The 10,812-nt window shown below is 56.6% G+C and overlaps 1 protein-coding gene across 1 annotated transcript; it reads left to right on the top strand.

The window, feature by feature from the left end:
* Positions 1-4,540: 4,540 nt before the first annotated feature.
* LOC103251355 (uroplakin-3b-like protein) lies at positions 4,541-8,851 on the top strand. Its single transcript, XM_008049934.1, is given in 8 exon segments — positions 4,541-4,622; positions 6,879-6,959; positions 6,962-7,030; positions 7,224-7,346; positions 7,349-7,454; positions 8,067-8,163; positions 8,392-8,507; positions 8,602-8,851. Coding segments are annotated over 8 exon segments (924 nt in total).
* Positions 8,852-10,812: the final 1,961 nt, after the last annotated feature.

The following is a 10,812-nucleotide window of genomic DNA, read 5'->3' on the forward strand; positions in this document are numbered from 1 at the left end:
GAAAGTAACATTTTATGTCTATATGAAGGAGAGGACAGAGAACACATACAGCAACTTGTTAACAATGGCAGAAACTGGTGGAGACTGCATAGACAGCTATGCATTGTACTAGTTTCTCTCCTTTTCTTTCTTTTCTTTTTTTGAGCCAGGGTCTGACTCTGTCACCCAGACTGAGATGCGGTGGCATGATCATGGCTTATCGCAGCCTTGACCTCCTGGTCTCAGGCAATGCTTCTGCCTCAGCCTTCCAAGTGGCTGGTACTACAGACACACACCACCATGCCTGGCTAAGTTTTTAATTTTTTTCTAGAGTCGAGGTCTCACTATGTTGCCCAGGCTGGTCTTGAATTCCTGGGCTCAAGCAATCCTCCTGCCTCCCCCTCCCCAAATATTAGGATTACAGGCATGTCTTTTCTTTAAGTATCAACATTTGTAAAACACAAAGTTGGGGAGATCAAGAAAGACTTTCCAAGGCCCAGCCCACCTGGACTTGCCAGCGGGGTCGCAGTCAGACCCCCTCATGTCCTCCCCTCTTCTACCTTCATGCCTGGTCCTGGGCCCAGGGGATCTGCCCACAGAGGTCACATTGCTGCTTGAAATCCTACCTGTCTGACCTATGTGTCCTGTGACCAAACACTGGCTGCTGGGGTGACCTGCCATGAAGCCCCCGGCTCCCCGCCAGCTCTCTGTAACACCTGCTTTGTGGAGGGCCCTGAGTGAGGTGCTGGAACCTTCAGGGAGTAAAGGCCAGGGCCATTATGGAGTCCTAGCCAGAGAAGAGGGCGATGTCAGATGTACATAGGGATGCACTCGATGTGACAATACAATAAGTACATTACAACGATGGTAAGCCAGAGGTGCCCGCCGGGTGCTGGGGGACACTTGGTGGGGCAGGCACCAAGGGCAACCAGGGGGTGATTTCTAGGAGTGCCAATCCCTGGGATATGAAGGGTAGTGAGACTCCCCCAGAGGAGAAACTAGCCTGTGCACAGGCCCAGAGCTGCAAAGCCGCACGGGTGTTTTAAGAGGCCACCTCTGTGACCTCTGGCTGAGGCTCACTCATGCCCACCCAGGCCTCACCTGGCCAGTTCAGCGTCCTGGCAACCGTGGGTCCCAGCCTCATCTGTCTTCCTGAGCCTCTGCCCTGGTTTTGGCTGCCAGTATCCTTGGGGCTGAGTCAATCACTGATGGAATAGAGTAAAATTAAAACTTGAGAAGTCTGAAGCATTTTAATTTGCTCTTCAGTATCTAATGGAAGTTATTTTATTTGTTTGTTTGTTTGTTTATTTTTAAGTCTCTGGAAGTCTGAAACATTCTGCTAGCATGTCCAAGTAAAGAGTTGGTCACAGGCTGAGCATGGTGCCTCACGCTTGTAATTCCAGTACTTTGGGAGGCCAACGTGGGAGGATTGCTTGAGGCCAGGAGTTCAAGACCAGCCTAAGCAGCAAAGTGAGACCTTGCCTCTAAAAAAAAAAAAAACATTATCAGGGTGTGGTAGCACACACCTGTAGTCCCAGCTACTTGGAAGACCAAAGCAGAAAGATTGCTTGAGCCCAGGAGTTCAAGGCTGTGGTGAGCTGAGATCGTGCCACTGCATTCCAGCTTGGGTGACAGAGTGAAACCCTATCTGCAAAACAACAACAAAAAAGAGTTGGTCACAACCTGCTGGTCAATCATGTAGTGTTAACAGGAAATACAGTATTTTATGTTTTTGAAATTCACTGTATAAGTAATTGGCATAGTTCAAGTATTTTTGGAAAGAAAAACAGTGTGTGTGGGCTGGCAATCAAGTGCAAATGCATCATACTTACCGGAGAATGCAGAGAATATGTATCATTGTTTTGAAATTAAAACAAAAAACTCCCCAAAGGACTGAATCGGTGCTCAGCAGGGATGGGCTTGGGGTCTGCTAGACTTGGTGGTCACACAGCCAGTAGTGACATTGACAAATCCTACAGATGGACAGGGGTGAGGCTAGAGAGCATAGCAGGTAACAGGCAGGTGACAAGCAGGTGCAGACCAGCTTCTCAAGAGCCTTGGCTGGGCAGGACCACCAGAGACCAGCTAGGCAGGAAGATGGTATCTCTCTCCTCTCCTAGCACACCTTGACCTGGCCTGGGACACGGGTTATTACAGCCATGGATGCTGGTGAGCTGCTACTGTGGAGAGCATCTCTTAGTCACTTCTGCAACTAGCTCTGGTCCTGATGTGTTATGTGACATTTGAAGCCAGGCTAGAGGTGCCCGAATCTGTTTCTGTGATGAAGCAACAGCTCTTCCCAGTGTCTCAGATCTACGCTGACCTTCTCTATGCTGACTCAGGTCTTTGATGAGACAGGACTCCTGGGACCAGTGACAATGACAGCTCTCTGACAACAGTCAGTGCTAGGGTCTGTGTCCCCTCAATATTCATACACTGAAACCTAATCCACAATGTGATAATACTAAGAGGTGGGGCCTTTGGGAAGTGATGAGGTCGTGAGGGTGGGGCCTTCATGAATGGGATTAGTGCCCTAATAAAAGAGACCCCAGAGACTGGGCGCAGTGGCCCACACCTGTAAGCCCATCACCTTGGGAGGCTGAGGCAGGAGGTTCACTTGCACCCAGGAGTTCCAGACTATAGTGAGCCATGATTGTGCCACTGCACTATAGGTTTATGAAAGAGACCCCCAGCCAGGTTCGTTGGCTCAGCCTGTAATCCCAGCACTTTGGGAGGCTGAGGTGAGAGGGTTGCCTGAGCCCAGGGGTTCGAGACCAGCCTGGGCAACTTGTGAGACCTCATCTCTACAATAAATCAATAAATTAGACAGGCGTGGTGGCATGTGCCTATAGTTCCGGCTACTTGGAAGGCTGAGGTGGAAGGATCACCAGAGTCCAGCAGGTCGAGGCTGCAGTGGTCAGGAGTGTGCCACTGCACTCTAGTCTGGGTGACAGAGTGAGACTCCCACTCAAAAGAGAGAGACCCCGGAGGACTTCCTTGCCCCTTCCACCATGTAAGGACACAGCTAGAAGACACCCTCTATAAGCCAAAAAGCAGGCCCCCACTGGACACAGAATTTTCCAGCATCTTGGTCTTAGATTTCTCTGCCTCCAAAACTGTGAGAAATATATTTCTGTTGTTTATAAGCCACTCAAGTCTATGGTATTTTGTTACAGCAGTCAGAATGAACAAAGACAATCAGCCTCCCTCCTGCCCCAGCCGAGGTTGGGCCCCGAGAGGCTGGTCAGGGCATAGCTGACTGGTCATTGAGCAGCAGGAAGGACACTGGTCTGCACAAAGTGCCATGGCAGCATCAAGAGAGAAGGGAGTCACTCTGTGCTTGAGGATCTGGGAAACAGACTGGGAAGAGTATCTGGGAGGACTTTACAGAGGTGATATCTGAACGGGTTTTGAAGCAGCTGTATGAGTTTTCTCCTTAGGGAGGAGGTGATTCCAGGGAGGGTAACAGCATGTGCAAAGGCTCAGAGTTGTGAGGCTATGGGAAAGTGCTCCAGGAAGGCACCTTAAGAAGTGAGGGAGCCTAGTGGGAGAATCTTTAACCTTAAGTCACTGGTGGCCAGTGATTCTCCCCTCCACGCATGCAAGGTTCTTGGCCTGTCCTGTTCATAACAGACGCCCCTTCTGGAAGTTTTTCTTGAGTGTGTGGGTAGGCATCTGAATCCCCCCAGGGAACTGCGGCATGTCCCTTTCAGGACATCCCCTCCACACCCAGGAATGGAGGCCGGGGGTGACAAAAATCTGTTGGGTTTTCAGGAGAGGAGACACCTGACATGATCCGAGTTTTAGGGTGGTGACTCTGGCCCGGTGTGGAGGCTGGTTGAGGGAGCTGGTGCTCCCATCCAGGCGAGAGGTGGTCACACGTGCTCTGCTCACCTGCCCTGGCCCCATCTGGTAACTTTCTGTCTTGAGGAGGGACTGCCCTGCTCTGGTGCAGGCTGGTGAGGGAGTGGGAGAGAGAGCTGGTCCCATGGATGGGGCCTGGGAGCACTCCTCCCGGGGCCAGGCCGCAGGGGGACAGCAGAGCCATGTAGGGAGTGCCCAGAGCTTGCATTTGGGTGTGATCTAATCCCCAGCCTTGCCCTGGCGGCCTGGGTACTCTTGGCCAAGCCCCCGTCCCTGTCTATGCTAAGGAGCGAGGTCACTCCCTTCCACACAAGGGAACTTTGAGGAGCCCTAGTTGCCAGGCCGGGTATTGTTTGGAGGAGGAGACGCCACAGGACGCCGTGGCCCCCAGGCTGCCTCTCCTTCCTCAGCCCCTCCTTTGCCAGGCCCTCCTGGAGGGTGGGGGTGTCTGGGCTTGTCGTGGAAGAGATTGCTCTTTTCGGATGTCTCCCTGGTGATGCCAAGTCCACAAGGCCTTCAGATTCTGCCCCAAACCCGTCCAACCAGTTGTTTGGGAAGAGGGGCAGCTGGGAGGGGAAGTGGAAAATGTCAGCAGCAGCCTCCCCTGGCCCTACACAGACGGAAGAGCCTCTGGGGGTGTGGACACTGCACACAACCCTGGGACGAACGGAGAGACGGCTGGATGCCTGGTCCAGCCATGAGGCTTAGTGGGGCATCGTCCCTGCTACAGGTGCCGCTATTGCTGCTGCTGACTCACGTTCTGCCCGGGATGGGCCTGGGTGAGTGGGGGGGAGGTCAGCGCAGGGGCACCCGCTGCGTCCTGGGCTGCATGAGGATGAAATTCCTCCCCTTGCTGTCTCTCGATCCCCTTCCAGGGCTGAGGATGGGGTGCTTGGTGGGTAGGGGAGACGGCCCACCCCAAAGGATCACAAGACAGACAATGGTCTCCCACCCCTAAGATGGGGCAGCAGTAATGCTGTTCTCATTCCCCAAAACTCTCTTGGGGCTCCCCTCCTCCCTCCTTCCTTTCCCTGAGGAGAAGTTGAAAGACAGTGGGCATCATTCCCTCATGTGGCTCTTAAACTAGATGGGCCGAGAGCAGTGGCTCGTGCACGGAATCCCAGAGATTCGGGAAGCTGAGGCAGGAGGACCACTTGAGGCCAAGAGACCAGCCTGAACCACAAAGGGACACTTCATCTGTACAAAACAGAAACATTTTGGGGGGGTTGAATTTTCACTCCATCACCCAGGCTGGAGTGCTGCGGAACACTCACAGCCACCCCAGTGTTGACCTGCTGGGCTCCAGTAATCCTTCCGCCTCAGCCTTCCAAGTAGCCGGAACTACAGGTGTACGCCACCACACAGTTTTTAGTTTTTGTTTTTTTGAGTTGGAGTCTCACTCTGTCACTCAGGCTGAAGTGCAGTGGCACGCTCACGGCCACCCCAGCGTCGACCTGTTGTGCTCCAGAAATCCTTCCGACTCAGCCTTTCAAGTAGCCGGAACTACAGGTGCATGCTACCATGCCCGGCTAATTTTTAATTTCTTGTAGAGAGACGGTCTCGCCAAGTTGCCCAGGTTGGTCTCAAACTCACAGCCTCAGGCAATCCTCTTGCCTTGGCCTCCCAAAGTGCTGGGATTATAGGCTGAGCCACCAAACCTGGCCCAAAACATTTTTTTAAAAAAACTAGCTGGTTGTGGTAACGCTCACCTGTAGTTCCAGCCACCTGAGAGGATCACTTGAGTTTGAGGCTACAGTGGGCGATGGCCATGCCACTGCACTCCAGTCTGGGTGACAGAGGGAGACCCGTCTCTAAATAAACAAAAAAATAAATAAAACTAGAGAGGATGAGTGTCCAGTCCCTTCCCCCATTCTCAGTGGTGCCACTCCTCTTTCCAAGTATTATGTACCCACTGCCTGCAGAGTGCCCTGGGCCTCAGAGGTAGAACTGAGAGCTCTGAGAAAGGAGAAATCAAGTCAGGCCCCCACTCCACACCCCACCCACAGAAGGTTCTGGCCTGAACCTTTGGCGTCGAGTTGAATTCTGTGAAAATGAATCCTACTGGACTGAACGGAGCTGACAAGGGGCGGTGGCTGGAGACTTGGTAAAACCCCACCTCATATTTCTTCTTGCCCCAGTTTTTGGGGTTGGGAAGAGGAAGGGCACCATGGTCCTGCCTCGGTTTGAGTGGTTCAGGGAGGAGTCTGGGGAGGTCTGAGCTCTCTGGGCAGCAAGGCTGGACACAGGGACATCGCCCATCCTGAGTGCCCTCTGGTCTATGGCCGGGCTGCTTGTCCCCACCACCAGGGGAGCTGAGAGGCCCTGACAGGGGGACAAGACCTTGATGGGGAAGAGGCCTTGGAGCCGGGGTGGGAGGTGGCAGAGACCTGGGTGAGAGGAGAGGACATTCTAAACCCTGAACCGGGCTCTGGCCTCAGAGCCCATGGCCCCCGGGGGCAGTCCACATCCAGCCCTGGGGTCTCAGCCAGAGGGGCCCTCCTGTGTCATCCTGCTTCCTCCTCCAAGCCATTCATCTTCCCATCAAGCAAACCCCCTGGACCACGTGGGTGGAGCTGGAGGGACTCAAAGTCCAGGCCGCTGGTCATGTCTAGAGCAGAGTACGGCATAGGACTCGGGCTCACCCAAGTTCAAGTCTCACCCTGACAAGAACCGTGCCTGCCGTGGAGGAGGGGCCTCCTGTCCCTCCATTGTCTGCCCCTCCCTGGGCCCTGCCCATGACTGGAGACCCCGGTAACACAGGTGGAGCAGGGCAGAGCTGGACAGGCCCCCCAACCCTAGTAGGTTCCCAAGAGAGGGGCCAGGGTCTGGACTCGGACACCTGCCATGCCCCAGAGTTGCCAGGGAGACTTCCTGATGAGTGCCTGATCTGACTTCCCCAGCAATGCCCCTGACTCCTCCTTCAGACTGGGACTCCCAAGCTGTGTCTCCCCCCTCAGACTGGGCAGGGAGACCATATCTGTTGAGGGCTTGGCTGCCCCATTCAGCCCCTCCTCTCTGCCTCGCGCCCACCCCAGAGCACATCAGCTATGGACCCCAGCTCTGGAGCGATACCCTGGCAGGAAGGGTCACCCAGTCCACCTTCACCCTGGAGCAGCCTTGGGGCTGTTCAACCGCCCCAGCGTCTCCGACATGGACACCATCTGGCTGGTGGGAGCCCACAGCAATGGTGGGTGCTGCCGGGGTGGGCCTTGGTTTTCCTTCTGTGCCACGGGGAGCTGGGCCTGAGAGGAGCAGCAGATGTGGGGCAGGATGGGGCGTACGTGCTGAGGGGCTTGGGGCTTGGGAGGGCTCTGGGATCTGGTGGGACGGGGTGGGGTCCTGCCCCTGCAGCCTGTGCAGCCCTCACCGTCTGACCACAGTGCCCCCTTCCGCCACCCAGAGCTTCACGGCCCCACAGATGGTAGATGACACCCTTGCCCCTGCCCACCTCCCCCAGAGGGGCTACTATCTCACGCTGAGGGCCAACTGGGCCACTACCAGGGTGGCCAGGACAGAAACCAGTTCCGTGTCCTTCGCATCGGCAATGATACCCGCTGTGACCCCACCAAAAGGGGCTGCAACTACCCCCTGCCGGGCTCAGGTCCCTACAGGTGAGTGTCTCTGCGGGACCCTGGATGAGGTGGGGATGCGCCTGCCTGTGCCCAAACAGCCTTGGGCAGCTCCTGGGAGGTCCTGCGGGGCCCAAGGGGGCACCTGGTCTCCCTGCTCTAGCTCTGCTAAAGGAGGGTAAGGCAGGGATCAGGGGCTGGGTGGCTTCGATGAAGTGTCTCACATTTCCTGAGCAGAGGGCTTCCCACCTCAGGCCTCAGTCCCCATGGACTATCTCACGTGGAGTCTCCCTAGACAGAGGGTTCCTCTGGGTGTGATCTAAACTCGGCCCATATCTCCTCACTAAATGCTTGATTCACTCAGGTGCCGAGAGATCTAATACCCACCCCCGTGTTTCCCAAGTGAGGACACGGAGGCCCAGAGAGGGTGGGAGACACAGCTAAAGTCACACAGCTGGAAATGCCATACCTTGATTCAAACCCCTTCTGTTGGGCTCTAAGACTGTTCTCCTTAGCCCCAGCCCGCCACCCCACCCCCAAAGCTACTCTCCCCAGGGCCCGGGACTTGAGGGGCTAGACTTCGGGCACAAGAGCCTGATGGTTTCGGGACCTGGGGACCCCTCACCCTCAACGCTTGCTTGGTTTCCTGTTCAGGGTGAAGTTCCTCATGTTGAGTGGCAGAGGATCCGTGACTGAGACAGAGTGGTCCAGTGAGACCCGCCTGCAGCAAGGTCGGGGGCCGGAGGTGCAAGTCGAACAGTAGGGGTGGGAGGCAAGGGGCAGGGGGGAAAGGCCAGTCTTGGACCGTCTGAGGCACCGTGACCATGCGACTATCTGCAAGGACCCTTTCTCTCAAGCCTGGACCTCTGGCCCCATGTTACCCTGGGGGAGGGTTGACTCACCAGCTGCCCAAGTTCTCCTGGTCAAATAAAATCTTTCCTGATGGCTTGTGTGCCCCCCATGACTGCCCTCATCCCAGGAGTTCAGGGCTGTCCAGGGACCCCAGAGCCCGGGCACTGTGGTCATCATCGCCATCCAGTCAATCCTCCTGGCTGTCCCACTCACTGTCCTCCTGGCTGTGCTCATATACACCTGGTGAGTGGACCGGGCTGAGATGGCCTGTGCCCCCTGGGGGGGGCACATGGCCCTCCATGCCTCCCTCGCTGATCCCTCCCTCCCACTTTCCAAGTGGGCATCACTCGCTGCCTGGTGGCGACATCTGGTATCGTAAGAGATGGGCTCCAGACACCACAGTAAGAAGACCTCCCAGCAGAGGCGAATTGTTTTCTCTGGGTAATGCCCCAGATGTCACACAGAGCTCAGGGGCTGAGGAATGTGGCTTTGGAGAAGCAGGACACCCGGGTCAGGTGGGCATTGGAAGGTTCCCTGGGCAGGAGCGGCTGTGCATTGCTGGTGGGCAGATTGAGGAGGGCGGCTGAGGGGTGGAGGGGAGGCTGCCTGTGCCACGCACAGGGGCCCCACCCTCTGGGGCAGGAGGCAGGGAGGAGGGTGCTGGCTGTGTTCCCAGGGCACCTGCCTCTGGGAGGTGCAAATGGCCCTCGTGGGTTTATTACTTGCTACAAACACATCTGCTCCTGCTACCGAGGAAATGCTCAAGTGACCTGGAGAGGCAGGGAGCAGAGGGGGACAAATGCTTTTCCAACCTTTGCTGAGATAATACTTGTTCTCCCCATAGTCTTTTCAGAACAGCCAGGGTTCCTGACCCTGGGGCTGGGTGGCCCTGGTCAGGTCACTCACCCTCTCTCGGCCTCCCTTTCCCTTGTGTAAAAAGCAAAGCTTTACCTGAGTGACCTCTAAGGCCCTGCATTCCACAAACCTTTACCCACACCCTGTGTGGGTTGGGCCCTGGAAGGAAGCAGATGGCATGCCGTCTTGCAGGGCAATTGAGAGCGTTTACAAAGGTGTGGGCAGCATTAAGGGAGGCAGCGAGAGTCGGCGGCCCGGGACTGGCTCTAATGGGGCCAAAGGAGGGAGTGGTGTCTCCAGAACCAGTGGATGACAGCCATGGGCGAGGGTCCCTGCAGGAATGCTGGCTGTAGGCAAAAGGAGGAGGCCCCCAAGGGAGTGGGCCTCTGTCCTGAGCACTGCTGGTGCCTCCACGGGCCATGCCTCACCGAGATTCGAGGCCAGGGCTCTGAGTGGTGCAGTCTGTGGAGGCCAGCCTCCTGGGTGCAGAGCCAGACAGAGGGCAAGAATGGACTTAGAGGGGCACAGGCCACTCTTGGGCCAATCCCGTAGAATCAGACTCTTCTGGCCTTCTGGTTTCCAGACTGGAGGGAGGGGTGGGCAGATAGTCACAAAGTCCTCCCCAAACAGAGGGCCACCGAGGCCAGGGTGGGGGCCTGCACAGAGGACTCTGCAGGGTCTGACCCCTGAGTCTCAGAGGACAGGACACTTTTGCCAACTGGAGAAGGTGGGGCTCTTGAATGTCCCCTGAGCCAGCTTCCTGCCTCTTCCTTGAAAACACGTCCTCCTTGAAGCCCTCCTGGGTAAAACCTGCCCACAGGCTTCAGGCTTTGGAAGGTGGAGAGTGTGAGGGGCCTCAGCCCCATCTGGAGTGAATGTTCTGTACAGCCAAGCTCGCATCTCCCCCTCCGCCTGTCCCTCCAGCCTGTGTCACCGGCAGCTGCCCACATCCTGGGCTGGCACCCTCTCCAGCTTCCCTGCCCTGGGCTCTTATCTGTGCCGCTTCAGCCACCTCCTGTGTGTACTCACGACCTTGGTCTCTCCCCTCGGCTGCCCCTCATATGTCCTTGGCCCCATGGCTGTCTCTCACTGGACAACCCAGAGGCACCTCATGCCAACATGCCACCCCCACAGCTGAACCTAGAGCTGCCCCAGCCCTGCACCTCCCCCTGGCTCCCTGGTCTTCCTGTCTCCAGGCTGAATGCTGGACGGGCCCAGGCCCCCTCTCTCCCGACCACAGGCTCCCACTGACCACATGCACTGCTTTCCATGACAGGCACAACCTGGCCACAAAGACATAAGCCACCTCCCTGGGACCTGCCAGTGCTGGGCCTGGAGCCTTCCCTCAGGGGCTGGTAGAGAGCCTGGTGTGCAGTAGGGGAGATTCTTCCCCCAGATATCCCAACCAGGCCAGGGCTGGCTTTGCCGGCTCTTCTGGGACCCAGGGGTCCAGGACTGGCTGGAGGGAAAGGCCCAGGACCTTGAAGCTGATGGCCACATTCCCCCTGGAACCAAGAGGGGGCCTCAACCCCAGAGTGTGGCACCTGTTCCCAGGGAGAGCCACGAGGGTCAGACCCTGGGAGAATGTATGTCGGGGCCCCAGTCTGGGCACCCTGCCTGCCCTGCCCCAGGCCTCAGCCTCCTTACCCATGGAAAGGATGGACCAGAAGAGCAGGAAGCTCCTGATCATCAC

The sequence above is a fragment of the Carlito syrichta genome, unplaced genomic scaffold (assembly GCF_000164805.1).
Source record: "Carlito syrichta isolate Samal-C Ts95f unplaced genomic scaffold, Tarsius_syrichta-2.0.1 Scaffold141043, whole genome shotgun sequence".
NCBI lineage: Eukaryota > Metazoa > Chordata > Mammalia > Primates > Tarsiidae > Carlito > Carlito syrichta.